Source organism: Bombus vancouverensis, chromosome 9 (genome assembly GCF_051014615.1).
Source record: "Bombus vancouverensis nearcticus chromosome 9, iyBomVanc1_principal, whole genome shotgun sequence".
NCBI lineage: Eukaryota > Metazoa > Arthropoda > Insecta > Hymenoptera > Apidae > Bombus > Bombus vancouverensis.
The window spans coordinates 16,120,549-16,136,360 of record NC_134919.1 but is presented as its reverse complement, the minus strand read 5'-3'; the positions used below and the strand labels follow the sequence as shown (position 1 = coordinate 16,136,360).

At 42.1% G+C, this 15,812-nt stretch overlaps 1 protein-coding gene across 10 annotated transcripts in view; it reads right to left on the bottom strand.

Annotated features, from left to right (window-relative positions):
* usp (retinoid X receptor ultraspiracle) overlaps positions 1–15,812 on the bottom strand; it is a 61,182-nt gene that overhangs the window by 30,070 nt on the left and 15,300 nt on the right. For 2 of the 10 annotated variants that reach the window (XM_033338322.2, XM_076621837.1), the window contains exons 1-2: positions 10,609–11,026; positions 3,483–3,849 (exon numbers count right to left, since the gene is read on the bottom strand). The exons of 1 other annotated variant lie outside the window; for it this stretch is intronic. In XM_033338322.2, the coding sequence (XP_033194213.1) occupies positions 3,483–3,567 (85 nt within the window). In that variant the 5' untranslated portion in view covers positions 3,568–3,849; positions 10,609–11,026. 7 more of the 10 variants (XM_033338321.2, XM_076621835.1, XM_076621838.1 and 4 more) reach the window with 7 other exon arrangements.

Below are 15,812 nucleotides of genomic sequence, written 5' to 3'. Positions count from 1 at the left end.
CGTCGCTTCGCAGAATATTCCGAATAATATAAAGCAGCTGTAGGTTTAAAATTGAAATATACCGTAAACTTTGGAAATTAATTTCAGGCATTATGTTCAGGCAAAATTGAGAGCAAATATGTCGTTTAATTTAAAACGCATAGATACGAATATTCGTGCGTTTTTCAAAGAACCATCTCTCGAAAGAGTTTGCGATCGCATATATTGATCGATTATGCGCCAACTACGTGAATCATCGAGTCTATCTGACGTTACTTTCGTTGTAAACATCGACGCCTGTAACACTGAACTCGAATCGGATGAACGAACAGAGGGAATCAACGCGGTACTTTCGCTCTTACATCGATCGAACGTTGTCATCCACAGCTTGGTACGCGAACGATATAAGCTTTACGATATATCCGTAATCCCTCTTCTCCTATTTTCTCTTTCTCTTCCCTCTCTTTTTCCTATCTGTTCACTTTCCTTTCCTTCCAGACATTACCATTACTCGCATCGATATCTCAGCCACGAAAGAACGTCATTTTCGAAGTATTCTTGTACGACGTACGCGGTCCCCAGTGTAAAAGGATTAAACCTACTTCGGTGCCCGATGCAGTCGCTCGAATCGTTAATTAAACGCGCGCGTCTGGTCAGAATTGCTCAAACTCAAGCGACTACCACCCACGTACCGTTACGAGCCGCACGAACCTAATCAAACACGATAGGTGTAGCGTTGGTGCACACGTGTGCAACCGCGAGGTTGCACTTCACGGCTGGTTCGCATCGGTGCCAAGGTTGCGTTCGTGCTGGTGCGTGGATTAATCGAACCAGCGCAAACCGCTCTACCGATCGTCTCGTGCTCTTATCGCGCGTTGTTGCACGTGTACGTGGCATAACCTACGGGTGGACACGTGTGTACAACGGAGATTGGGCCAGGGGTCTAAGCTAAGCAAATAAAGCCGCGGAAATTACGTAGAGGAGGTGAAGTTCAGTTTCTATGAACACCGAACGAGGTGAGGTCTGTAAATATTAGGAATAAGAGCGTAGATAGAGATTATTTTTTTAAAAGAACCCTTTGACTTATACGTCGAGAGTTTCCGTGCTTTTGTAGATCAAGCATCGAGAGTTACGTCTCATTTCGTTAATTTCACGACTATATTTTTAGAAATTGTTGTAATTGATTTTATGATTCCGTAGCTTTGGATACGACGTTAGGTTTTGTTCATTTTCTCACGCAGATAGTCGTAACTTTTTATTTGCACCCGTTTGAAAAAGAAACGTACTGTCTCGTACTGTCATTCCGATACGTAGACAGCGGATTTTTACGCATTCGTGGGAAATTTGAAAGTATAAAACGCGTACGATGCGTGCAATATGCAAAAATATATAGAATATTCAAAGTGCAGTACGCGTTATAATATGTAGTAGGTAAATCAAATTTCTACGTAAGTCTAATCTCTACGCATGAATTTGCATAAATATCAGCGAACTACCGATAAGGCGTACGAATACATTTACGAATGACTGTATGTGCTTACCAGTGCAGATATTCGTAATTTAACTGTTGTAATCTACGTTATTCTACGTAACAGCCAGCGTATCATTTTCCCATCTACGATCTACCAACACATTTCATCTTCGTATAAAAACTTTGAAAGAAAAGGAAGAATCCAACGGAAGAAAAAAAAAAAGAGGAAGAGAACGACGAAGAGATCGTGTAAAGCTTGAAATGCGTCACTCCGCGTGTTGGCCGGCAATAGGGGCACGCGATAATGCTCGAAAAGCCTCGTAAATTGCGGCAGGGGCGTAGATAACGAGGCGCATTGGCGTGACCTTCTCGCTGCGAGCGTCTGCGGACCGCTTTAAGGCCACTTTTAAAACCGCGACTGATAACGATGTGCTCGCGAGACCGCCGCGAGCGCATGCGTTTTCGCTCGCGAATTCTACACGCCATTCAAGTTTCAATAGCCGACCTTCACCCTATGCTATGCTTAATAGCAGACGAGCGCGCGTTAAACGCTGCAGTCCGCGAGCGGGTATCGAGAAGAATCGGCGTGAGTCACTCGGGCATCGAGATATCGACGCTTTGGCGATAAAAATCGCGTTTCTCTCTGCGATGAAAATTTGCCGATTCTATAGCTTTTCGCGCGTTCAAGCGAGAAAAGGTACAGCGAGAATGAAACGTTAAAATTTGGATTGACTCGATTTCTATCGATCTAAACACGACAACATTCTTCCCTAAGCAATTCAAAATATCCAAGAAGAATTTTAATTTACCGATTTCCTGTGAAAATTGACATTGAATATTTCTTCCGCGATTTGTCAAACAATTATACAAGTATAAATTCGAATTTAAAATAAACAGAAAACGTAATATACTATATTACGGATATAGTTATTGCGAAACTATAACAAGGATAATATCGAGGACAGATAAGAGCAAGCCTTGACACAGGTGCTAATTGACCGTCTACCAGCAGTATGCTAATTACCATTCGCACATTTCAACAGTCGGTTTCGTTTAGGTACCATTAGAGCTTGAAATTCATGGCGCGAGGAGGTTCCAGTGACATCAATTTTAATCGTTAAGAGTGATCGCCAAGGCTATAATTCGCCGTGCATTTGCCAAACGATGTGTATCGTTTCGAGTGAAATTATAGCTCTTAAATGGAACAGGTAAATTAATCACCTATGTTCGTCTGACTAAAAAAGAATATCTAATAGACTTCGTACAATAACAGACCGAACCAACGACGAAGCCAACGATAATATAAACGGCTAAAACAGTATATAAAAATGTATCAAAGAAAAAAAAGGGAAAGAAAAAAGAAAATCCTTACACGTATGGATCGTAGATCAATTAAAAAAGACCAACGTATCTAGGCCAGCGTACAAAGTATAAAACGAAACGGTACAAACAGTACGGTACAAAGAGTACTTTATGAGAAACAAATACGTCTTGCATACGCGAGCAATTAATGGCGCATATGCAATCTTTCAAGAAGGTTTAACGCGACTCGGTATTTTATTAGCCTGGTCATATAATTCTTGCGAAACATGCGTAAACTAATGACTCGGGAATGCAATAAATGGTATTACGTGTCTGACGGCACAAAGAATAGGACCTTTCTTTCCCGCTTTCGCAAATAACTGGAAACGTTATATCGCATTCCACGTGCATGTACAGGATGATCCATACATATAGGATTATGTTGTAAAATAAATTATACGCAACCGTATCGTAGGAGTAGCGTATTTCGTGTTGCGTACTTTGCTTAAATAATTGAAATATTCTACGACAAGAAATTATTCTATTACCGTCGATAGTTTCCGATTAAAAAAGTTATTAACAACTTTGGAAAAAAAGCTACTTGTCGAGAACTTTCTTATTCGTTTTCAGCGAAGGTTATCATTCTTGATAAATGGAACATCCTGTATAAAACAATTTAAACGATTAATTATAATAGTTATACAAATATGTGGTATCAGAATATACATACAAGTGTTCCCACGGGACCAATGCCGGGCCTGGGTCCCCTGGATGATGGCGGTCACCGACATCATCGGTTTCTCCTTCTTCATCATCTTGGCCGTCTTGATCTTCCTGTTTTCACTCGTCACTTTTATCTTCTTTCTTTTTTCGTCGATACTTCACTGAACCCGAGGGATCCTACTCTCAAGCGAAACTCGCGCGATACCCTGGTCGCTTCATCTCGAAAAACGAAAAAACGACTAGCCGCCACCACCCCCTCCTCCGTCTTCCCCTAGATCGAGCTAACTTCCCCGCCTCTTTTGGTATAGATTTGGTTTCGTTCAATGCACTTCTCTTTGGCTGTTTTGCGCTCAACCGGTCAACTCTCGATCGTTCTACGATTAGGAACAAGAATGGATTTATTGAACGAACGGACTGGTTTTTAACGTCGCGATTCGATTCACAATTTGCTTCACGATACAAAGATTTATCGTACTTGTTAATTATTGCTTCGATATCTTCTTTTTTCCCTATTCTTTCTTCTTTTTTTTTATTTTTAATCAAGAGGCATTCGGTGAATTTAAATTTTGAAAAGGAAAATTGTTTGATATTTCCAATAAAGGTATCGTTCCAGAGAACAAAATTTTATTGCCGGTTTTTGTGTTCTTTTTAATCGCCGGGCATAAAAAAGGAAATATCTTCACGTTTTTAAAAAGTACGAACTACGTAGAGCACACGTGTAAAATAGAATAGCGAAATTCGATTGGAAGTTTGAAGTACGGTATGGGTGTTACACGCTCAACTTTAAATAGCTTTTCGAAATTGGATATCATGATATGTCAAGAAGTAATTGACCAATTTGCGCGGAAGTTTCTACATACATATATCGTATGAAATATAGAATTTCTGTATTACTCCTGTCGAAGTCATCACTCGATGCCAATATTTTATATCGTGGTTTCTTCGTGAAAAAGTATACGAAGGAATTTTACAAAAAATCGGTACGACCCTGGAATTTTTCGAAAAAAAACCTGTTTGTCGTAAACTTGAAACAAGAATTCCTCCATATATTCGTCAAACTTAAGACAGTTTTCAACGTTAGAGAAACGCAAGTGGCGCGAAAACTACCGTAAGGGAGCAGTAGGATTAATGACAACGGACGCGAAGCAAATTTCAACATTTTAACTCAAATTTTCATCCAAACCAAGAACCGATCCTATCCATAGCTTACTTCGAATCATATAACCAAACAATTCTACGATTAAGTTATCGTAAATTCACAAGAAACACCTAGGCTTCGGTCACTTGCTTAACTGGGACAGCTTAAAAATGATTCAATAAACCGCGATAAAACAAGAACGCAAATTGTATCTGCGTACGCTATGGTTTTATATATAATTAATAATTAGTCACGACAATTTTTATCGTGATATCAAATTGCGAAACGATCCTTTCCGATTCTCTCGTTGTGTTCTTTTCTTTCTGATCGAGCTTATTATTCAAAAATGTAGAAAAAAAAGAAACCTAAGATAAACGTATCGCGGTGCGGTAAATAGAGCGGGACGTTAATCCAAGCTAGATAGAGTTTCTGCTGGAACCGAGCTCCACGATACGAGTTTCGCTGGCGTAACGTGAGCGGAAGTTCGACTTGGCAAAAATGACAACCATCCCCTTGAGAAACAGCCTTTAGTACGTAATAAAAGAAGAACGCTCGCTGAAGAATAAAAACATTACGATTATAGTATGCATAGAAAATATTTCTCAAAGCCATGAACTTGAGAGTAAAGGAACTTCGAACGCACTGATAACTTCCGGTTATGAATCATACGTTCAATTAGATATTGCTATATTACGTGCGAGATACGGGCAGTTTCGAAGAAATACGTTCCGTTACGTCGTCGCATAGATAATTTTTTTTTTTTTTTTATGTTAAAAAGTATTGTTTCATAAAGTGAGTTGTAGCGTATATCGTTAACGATATGCAAAGGTTATTAGAATAATCCGATATTAATCGTCATAGTTGACTCGGAATAATCGAACTTGCTAAGATAATTCGATTCAGAGTACAGCGAATAGAAATTGAAAGCCGAAGAAACTCGAAGATCATCGATTCTTCGGAAACACGTGCAAAGTCGTAGAGGATTAAAATACGTACGTAAACCGAGAATAAACCAGCGAGATTCGGGGAGGACGAGAGAGCGAAAGCGAACGAAAATGAAAAGTTGGAATGCGTCATCGGCGAGATCAAACGAATCCCGCGACCGACTGTCACGGACGGCGATATTTCACGCTTTTTACGCGTTCGAGAACCGACGAAGAAAAGCGAGAGTCCCTGGTCGGCCTCGACAAAAATTCGCACAAGATATCTGCACCATTTCTCAGACCAACTGTTTATCATTTAACGCTAACTACAATTGTAATTAGAAAAACAATTGAATTCTCGCGTTCGGTCAATATTTATGAGTTCGAACGTACGTATTTTTACGATAAATCGTACCGAGTTTATTCGCAGAGTATCTCAAAGGTTTGTCGCTGTAGACCCTTCGATTTTCTCAATCGAATCAGAGAAATTCACGGACGATAGAAATAATTGGAATCGGGAAAAATTCGTTCGATCCGGAACCGAGTAAAATCTCGTTCGGATGAATAGAGTGCCGGTGTAAATGAAATTCCTGCAGTCGGTGTTACAAACGATGACCTTGACCACAGCATGTAGGCAGTAAAATGCGATTGCCTTGGCTGTGCAACGGCGACAATCGCCGCCGGTGGAGAAACAATGCTTACGTAACGCAGCCAATTATGCAAAATGCAACGTATGTCCACGTGCATCGCAGCGGTGCATCTTCTATTCTCTTAGCGTCGCGTGTATCCGCCTGGCGACTCCGCTTCCTAACGTCGCTGAACGATAATGCTCGTCCAAACATGCCGCGAGACTACGATCACTGTTATGTAAAACCTGCCCAACAGGGAAACGGAATTGCCTTCGTTAACTAAGGTAAAAACGAATATCGTCTCCTGGTTCTTCGGTTTTCTAATTTTTCTTTTTCGATGGATCAATTTTTTTTCGCGACGATCAATCTCGACGATGAATGAAAGGGAGGACGTATTTCTAATGGCGGCTCCCGGAGTCGAGGTTGAAGTTCAAGGTTACAGACGAAGAGGCTACGTCAAACCCTGTCTACTAAGAAAGACGAATCGATATGTACCCGGTGCTCCGCAAGTAGAATCAGACGGCAGAGGCTGACACGAATGCAGGTGGTTGAAACTACTTGAGTTTTTACGACGAAGATTTCGACGCGAGATTCAACCTTTTGCGATGTACTTTTATTAGCGATCGATTTTTCATCGATTGATTCTCCGTAACGATTCTCGATAAAAACTGATAAAATGGTAAAAAAAAAAAAAATTGAAGAAGAGGATGGGTAACAACGATGCAGAACGTGTTTTCGACGTTTCGAACTAGCTTTCACGGATTTTTGAAGCGGTATTGGCAGCTCGAGTACAATGCCATCGATCTGTCTTCTAAAATAAAGACGAGTAGCACAGAAACAAAGGAGACCCGAACATACATGATTTATTTATTCCAGAACGACCGAACTCGATATGTTATTGTCATTTGCAGCGTGAAAGTTAATCGATAACACACGCTTCACCCGTTATCCATTTCTCACATGTTGGACGCGTAAGCTATTCTTCGGATGGCCTCGAGCCACTAGACACGACGTAGACTGAATTTGGCGAATCATTTAGCGACCTGTGAAATAGCGTCACCTACATACTTATCAAACGTTTCTCTCGCCGTTTGCCACGCTCTAAGTATCTCTAGACGTTGAATAAAATTATCTTTGAATTCATTTTATCGACGATTTCAATCGTCCGATCGATTAATTTTTACGAAAGGATTAAAAGAAAATAAATCCATGTAAAAAGCTATTAAAATTAACAAAGTGGAAAGTTCCAAGTATAAAGAAACTTGAACGAAGAAAAAAAAATATATAAAATGTTCGACTTTGTCAGGGTAACAAAGTAGAAGATAGAAAGATCGATACGTGTGTCATCGAGCAACCTCGAGTAACTATGCAGAGAAGCAAACAGAAGGGTGCACGCAAACTTGTTTACAAACCGAAGAAACGACGAAACAGGAACTTGGTGTGTGCAACGTATTTGAACGACAACAAAAAGTTGACCGCTGCGATGTTGCAGTCGCAGCAAAGATCAGCCGGCACCTTAATACTGCGTAGAAGATTCGAGAGAGGGAGAAGAGTACGCTGAAACTGCGTACTTTCGTAGTTAGGGTACGATGATTCACGAATACACCAGCCAATGCACCCGTGGAAAAATACGCAAACATAATAAATTGTTCGAAGCTTCGTTTCATAATCAGTCTCCTATCTGCGCCGATACGCACGTATATGAAAATAATTCGTTGATAAGACATGGATTTCGTAATTTTATCCAAAATAATCTTGTATCGCGAATTGTCACAATGTTTGCAACTGAAGAAGCAACAGTTTAAAAATCGTTGGAATAAATAAAACGGATGAACGACGATAAAATTATTTTCTATCGCGAAACATTATATTATAGCGTGGCGATTAAAATGACAAATATTAGAAATAAATGGAATAGACGAATGACGTTGAAATAATCCTCTATGGCTATAACTTTTGCAATTAAAGACGCGGCTGTTAAAAAATAATTTAAAGATTTATGGAAAATAATTGTTAAATTACACGAAGATATTAATTCTCAAATTTGCATGGCGCACGCTCTCTTGAAAAATATGTTTGTAACATTGTTTTGTCCACGGTAGAACGTTTCAAGCGAGAAGAATTCATTATGCCTTGCGCAAATCCATCCGCGTCGTCGAATACACACGGCGGTATTTTTCACGGAAGAAGAAAGTAGCCGAAAGTATGAGACAACTAGTTCGACCAACAACTACAGTATGCGTGTGTATATCGTAGGAGAAACAAACGGAATAACACGAGTCTCTCGGAAGTCAAACTGATCCAACTCCATTTTTAAATCTAAGGTAATTATTCGTTATTAACAAAATGCGAATGTTCGTACAATTTCATATTTTTATTAATATAACTGAAATCCAAATAGCAATCTGCTCGGATGTCTCGTGTTTTCGTACATTTTCACACTCTAAAAGCAACTATTGATAATCGGTTCGATATGAATTTCTAAACACGACGAACGAAATAGAATTCAAACGGATATTTGTGTCAGCCTCTACATATTACGAGTATCTTAAATTAGATATTTCTAGGTATTTAAATCTCCTACAACTACTATTGATTATTACCATTTAACTTTTCGAAAAATACGACTCATGGTCGTAAGTTTACTCGGCGCAAGAAAATGATATAAATAGCTATAAATTACAAAGCAAATTTTCAAAGGTAATGTTTAGAAAAGACAATGTCAGAGTGCCTTCGAAGCGGCTCGTATGTCGTACCGTGAACTTATTACAATGCGTTTAAAACGCTCGTGAAACTGGTCGAATTTCGAGCGATCGAGGCCAAAGATTGCTCGCTTGGCACGTGCGCTTCGACGAGCATAATGATCGTACCCACGCTACCGCAAAAGTCGTTGCAGCAAAAGTCACGTTTGATTACGACACACTGTGACAATATGCTTTGCACGATCGATAATGTTTGTGGCATCCAGCGACAGTTTTAGCGTCGCGCGTTCTCGGTCTTTGGCATCGAAAAGAAAATGCAAAACATTCGTCACGTTGCTCGGAACACGGCCCGCGCTTCGTTTTCCATATTCGAATCATTCTCCCATTCTAATTATCTCGTTATTCTATCGTAAAGTCGTATCATCTTAAACCTAAACTTCGTCGTTAGAAAACCAAAGATTAGTTTATTATTATATTATTCTCGTCCGATTTTGTCGTGTTCGATCTCGTACCTGTATACGAGTCGAACATTTTAAAAAGGTTTCACGGTTACGGGACACGGTGTATTAGTTAACATTCTTTTAAATATTTTGCAATACGAAGCGGAAGATCTGTCCGACCAGAAACTTTGCACACCTCTGTACGATCCTAGGGAAAGGCAGACGAACAATATTATAAAACAAAACTTCGTTTATCTAATTTTGTATAACTTTTCCTTCGTATAATACGAGTTCGGATAAATGGATTCAAGCGGAAGTTTATTTCATCGGGCATTAACTGGAACTGTACACGTTCGAAGTCTCGCTTCCAAGATGTTTCATCGACGCGACGTTTTGAAGCTGCAACTGTACGCGAAGAAGAAGCACAACAGGTACGACATTCCCTTTTTACTAATCCACGAAGGTCGAGTTGCATTGTTACCGCGAGAGGCAGAACACAACGGGTCGCAATTGCGCGTTAGAAGCACCGTGCACTTTTTATGCACCATAAACGCAACGAAGGATCGGAGACGCTTATCTACGTATGTCGACAAACATGCTCGTGCTACGACGAAACACCGATAAACACTTCGCGTTCGATCGCTTCTCGAACAACACTGGTACTTTGAGAAAAATCTTCGAATACGAAACCACGGACAAAGATTTTGCACCTATCCCAAAGGTAAAAAGTTTGGAACGTCTGGTTTTAAATATCGCGCGTTATATCGTTATTCTTCTTATTATCGTCATACGCGAAAGAAATTCTCTTCTTACTAAGAGTCGTTTGATAATTGACCTGTATGAACTTTAGGAAAATGTAGCGAGATATAGGAGCGTGGTATAGCGGTGTTAATATTCAACGCGTACCGAGAGGAAAAAAGGAGAAAACAAGCATGCGAATTTCTGACATTGAACTTCACTGTTGCACTCGTTTGCATATAAGACGCACAGTCGAATCTTTCCCACTGGGCAAAGGAGGACACGACGATGATCCTTCCAACATTCGGGATTCCAAAAGCAATCCTTTCGCTGTAGCGCGCGTGAACGGAATACCGTTCACAGATCACTGTTGCACCGCTCTGTCGGAGAAACAACGACGAAAATACGAGCGCGCATCACAAACGCGACTACGTACTACGCATTCCCTATGACCGATCCTCGACGGGACATACGAGCACAGTTATTGCACCTCGTACAGTTGACGTGGAAATTTCCTAACGCACTGCAGTTCGATTTGTTTGTTCGTTCGATATGGTACTTACGCACGTGTCGCGATACGCGTTCCCAACTTCCTAGAAACGAGCAAGTTGGCTCGGTTTGACGAGACGTAGGCAGCGCACGCGACGAGGGCTACGGGCGCACATATTCCACCGCGTCCAGAGCGTTACACACGTGCCGCGAATAGAGAAGCACGCGGCCAGCAACACGCGACACGACCGAATGACCCGCGACGCGAATAAATTTCGCAAGATAGAAGGACAAAGAACACAACGAGAAAGGGAGAAAGGGAGAAGGGGAGGGGAAGAACGTTACGGGCGAAAAGAGAGTGTAAGTAGTTCAGAGCAGAGACGATACCTCCGTCGCGCGTGTATCGTCGACCCGACTCACCGACTAACTGACTCAATGACTGACTGACTGACTGACTAACTGACTCGGAGATGCACGGCGCTAAAGGCAACTGAGTGCCAGCCGGCCGGTCTCGCTCGTTGCATGTGAGCGTGCAGCCGGTAGGGCGGCGGGGTGGGGACAGGGAGGACGGAGGAAGGGTGCAGGAGGAGGGAGAGCCACGGGAGAAGCAAGAGAGGGACAATAGAGGATCGAGAGGAGGTGAAGGACGAGGAGAAGGCGATGGAGGACGAAAAGGTGGCAGCGGACCGCGTAGAGGGGACGGGAAGGGGAGAACGCTGAAGAAGGAAGGAGTGCAAGCGAGCCCCGTCTGACAAGCGACGTTCCGTCTCTACTTGCACTTTTCTTCGTAGGAAAATGTCGAGCACGGGACGACAAGCGATTTTCGATCATCGATCGAACACCTACGCTTTCCATATATTTCAACGAGTAATCGTAATTGTACCGTTGACATTTTTTCTTCGTGGAACGTTCTCGATTAGCCTATCGACGATCGCGCGAAGTAGGTCACAGCCCGATTCGTCGGCTCGTAAAATAAAAACCACGTGCGAAAGCGAAATCCCAACTTTCCATTCTATCGGTTCGATCTACGTAACGCGAATGCGAGGAAAACATAGCCAGTGCGACGATATACGGCTATCCATAATCGATAAAAACGTGTAATACTTGACGATAGAAATGTAACCTTACCGCTCGAGGTCTTCGAGCGAGTTTGGTGCGATGCGAGCGTGGTAGGGGAAAGGAGGAGGAGATATTAGAACGAGGGAGATAGGAAGAAACGACGTATGCGAATAAGAGCAGAAAGGAAATGAAGAGGGACAGAGAAACGCAGATAGAGCTTGCGCCGTCACTGTCGAGCTTAGGAGTCAAGTTCTAGTGCACGGCCGAAACGGGAGAATCGACCTCCCCTCTTCGTCCCCCTCTACCGTCGCGAGCTGGCTCGTCCAATGGCACGGTAGTGAGGGAAATCGTCGAAAGCGAAGGGGAAGGGAGCGGTTCGCAATGTCGAGCGTGCGCGACGGCGAGCCTTGCATGGGGATTTCTACCAGGTGACCGAAATATACACCTCTGGCACCGAACATGTAACAACGAATCTGATAAGGGAAATAAGCCGCAGCTAGGTACCTTTAACGAAGATTTACGTTACGCTCGTAACGAATGCCCGACCGAGATGCTGCATCAGATACGCGCGTTTTCGTAAAGGCGTGTTTAAAACGCGCCGCGACGAAAGGAGTTGCCGAGCCGCGAGAAGCTATTCTTAGCCGCGCGACGGCGGAACGAGCGCGAATCGGAACGTACGAAATACCGAAGAATCGCGCCGAAACGATTATAATTAACGATCAGCCGGTTCTCAAGCGACGCAGACACGCTCGATACCAGGTATAAATCAACAATGCGGCCAGATCGCTGACGAAGATAAAGCCGAGTGTCGCGAACGATCGTTTCCCTTTTCTGTATCGCGAGTCGATAAAGCTCGTTCGCGACATGCCAACGATACAAACGATGCAGTACCAGTTTCACGCTAAACATCGACGTTCGTCTATCGATAGACATCGTTCCGTTTATTTTTACTTATTCGCTGCTGTAACATATTTTTCATGCGCAATCCGTATCGATGATCCTAGTTAAAGAATCGCGGATAAATTTTCTTCGGGATACGGAATTTGCGTTTGGAACGAAAATCACGTCATCGACATAGCGCGATGTTACACGACGAGAGGTTAATCGTCTCGCTTTTAACTCTGAACTTGTGCATCCTGGCAGCCTCCGCTTTCTTTGTTAACAGCGTAATGCACGGAAAGAACTATCCTTGCAGCGGCCTTTCGTGGAACGGAACGTGTCCACGAACGATCTGCCGCACCTGCTTCGATACCTCCTTGATTCACCGCAACATACTAGACACACCCGTTTCGTTGTCCTCGCAGCAATCAAACTCGCTCTTTGAGGAAGTTCTCCGATGCTTCCCCTTTTCTTTTTCCTTCTATCTTTTTTCCTTTTCACTCTTTTCGAAGCCGTTTGGCCCATATGCCAGCTAACCGACGCTCTGTGTAGACGCACGATAATCAGCCGTGTGTGTGTGTGTGTACACGGCTGACTATCGCGTTCATAGTAGTAGCGTCGCGTGTCTGCGTCCGCTGCTGCAACTCGTGCGTGCTCGACTATGTGACGGTGTGTGTGCGTGCGTGCACGCGCGAACGCGAGCGTCGATCGCATAAGTAGTCGTCAAGGTTAGCCACCTACTCGCTATCGCGGGATTCGTGCACACTCTCCGCGGATGCATTTGAGTCGTCTTGCCAGCTTTAAAGTTTATTACGTGCTCGCTACGGAGCATCGAGGAAACGAATCTCAGCGCGCGCGCTGCCTCAGCCTTGTCCCGTTGCGTTCTGCGACTTCGCAGTTTTATGGCGCGTTTCGTGCGTCCATCGCTGTTGTGCAACACCCGCTCGCAGCGTACGCTAGCTTCGCGGGCGGTTTCTTCGACTTTTTGCGCTTTAAAAGTTGTTTACGATTGCTCCGGCTGGAATCGATGAGATACTGTTTCAAAGAACGGTTCTTTTAATAAAACGGAGGTCGTTAACTTTAATAACACGACAGCCTTCTTTATGGCACGTCTTAACGATTCGCGCGAAATCTTCTTAGTCGTTGGTGTACTACACGTAGAAGCAGAATTAACAAGATTAATATACTGGAATTCGAAAGTGCAATGGGAAATTATTTGGCTAATTAAAAAAATATGTAATTGATTTATGATATCGTAAAGGAGTTAAGTTTCAAAATTTGTTGTCTCAATTCCTAGTGAAGAGATCATTTTTTGTAAATAACACCGATAGAACGAAGTACTTTGACACCGGTATAGAGCGGAGCAAAAGTATCCTTGCTTGTTTTTACGAACAGGTGAGTAGGACGAGGAAAGGTTAACAGGACTCGAGGATATTCCGTTTACATTCTTCGTCGAAACTGGTTTCTCCCTCGTTCGATCGTCAGGGATGTTGTATGGTCTTTTGGACCTTAGAAAGGTTGCAAAACGCGCGAGAAAAATCGACGAAATTAATTCCTTTGGTTTGAAATCAAATTCTTTTATCCGAAGGAATTTTAATGAACAAAGGCAATTCTAGATAACTATAATCTAGATTTCATTTTACAACAATATTCGTAAGCAATTGTATTATTAAATATTCAAGAACTATAGTTCTTATGAATTTAATCGGTGTCATTGATATCACTAAGTCAACTTACATCCTATTAAGATATAAAAACCATGAACTTTCCTGTTTTAAAATGCAACATATTAACCGTACAGCGACATAACGTAAAAAAACTGCGTGCCAATGACGAATCGCGCTTTATTAAATTTGCATTCGAACAAAATATAAAGAAACCAAGATTTTCCTCCTCTGCGATGTGATACGCGAACAGTACGAATGTAAAAAGGCAAAAGCGCGATGTCATCGATGAGTTGCACCTGAGCAATCTCATCTCCATCAAACGTCGCAAACGGACGTGGTAAAAAGGACACAGTACTAACGTCCATCCGATTAAGATACGACGGAAGCGTAACTCGAACGCGGAGGAAGTTGAAGCGAGGCAAGGAAGGAGGAAGAGAAAAAAGAATGGAAAAAAAGAAAGAAAGAAAGAAAGAAGTAAAAAAAGGAGTGTCGGTTCGATGCAAGCCAGAAGAAAGCAACGGCGGTGCAGCTGTTTCGCTGTTGGTCCGGTTGCACAATGCAAAATTCGGGTTCTAATTCTAAAGCGAGTACCAATCAGCCCGGGCATTGTTCACCCATGAAAGCTCGCAATTTTTCAGGGTTAATCGTTCCTTGAAACCTAATAAGCGACGAGCTAACGCCGTTGGATGTCGTTTTCTTAGGAGAAAAAAAAACACATGCCCGTTCAGGAGTGGACACACGTCCCCCGAAAAAATCACCGAGGGGATGCCGAGAGAACGTTCGAAAAGTTTGACGCTCGAACACGCCTCGAATACGTCACGATCGGGACCGGTTAACAGTCGAGGTAATTGGCCATTGTAAATTCGCTGTGTGTCGCCAAAGAGTACCGTGCAAGTGCAGCAATATAGATATTTTAGCTCGTTCGAGTAATCTGACTTTCAATGGATAGCTAATAAGAAATGTGGAAGAAAATCAATTAAGAAAGTGCGTCAATGTAAATAGGATAGGTAATCGATAGAAATCGCCTTGTGATTCCTCGTTCGATGTTCAAGAAAGTTTGTAACGCGAATACGAATAGAGAATCTAAAGTACAGAAAAGTATAAACCATGCTACGTGTTATACGATCGAACCGTTTGAAGATAGGATACCGCAGTTAAGATACCAAGACAAAAGAGTAATGGAGTTAGAATTTCGCTTTGGAAGCTTCGCGTGATTTCTCCTATTCTGAAATTAACAATTGGAATAGCGAAATTAAAACTCCTATCGAAAATCAATGAGATTCGAATAATTAACTAGGTGAGCGTCACGAGTCTTAAGAAATTATTTTGCATATTTTATACTGGCAATTTTTGAAAGTAAATTAGATTCGTTACAAGTGATATTTATGTAGTCGATATATCTTACGTCACGATGAACCTCCAATTATACTACATAAACTGCAGTGAATTACGATTCACATATACGTTCCTAATTCCATAGAATATTCAAATGTAAGAAACTACGTCGTAAATTCGTATCGTGTATTACGTTTCTTGAAATAAAAAGATTCTCGTAAGTAACCGTCCACGTTTAAAATTCCACGTCTTAAACCATTCTCAACAAATTTCCGATAATGATCCACGTTACCACTTTCTTCGTTCTATACGAAGAATTCTCGGAACTCAGCCAGTCG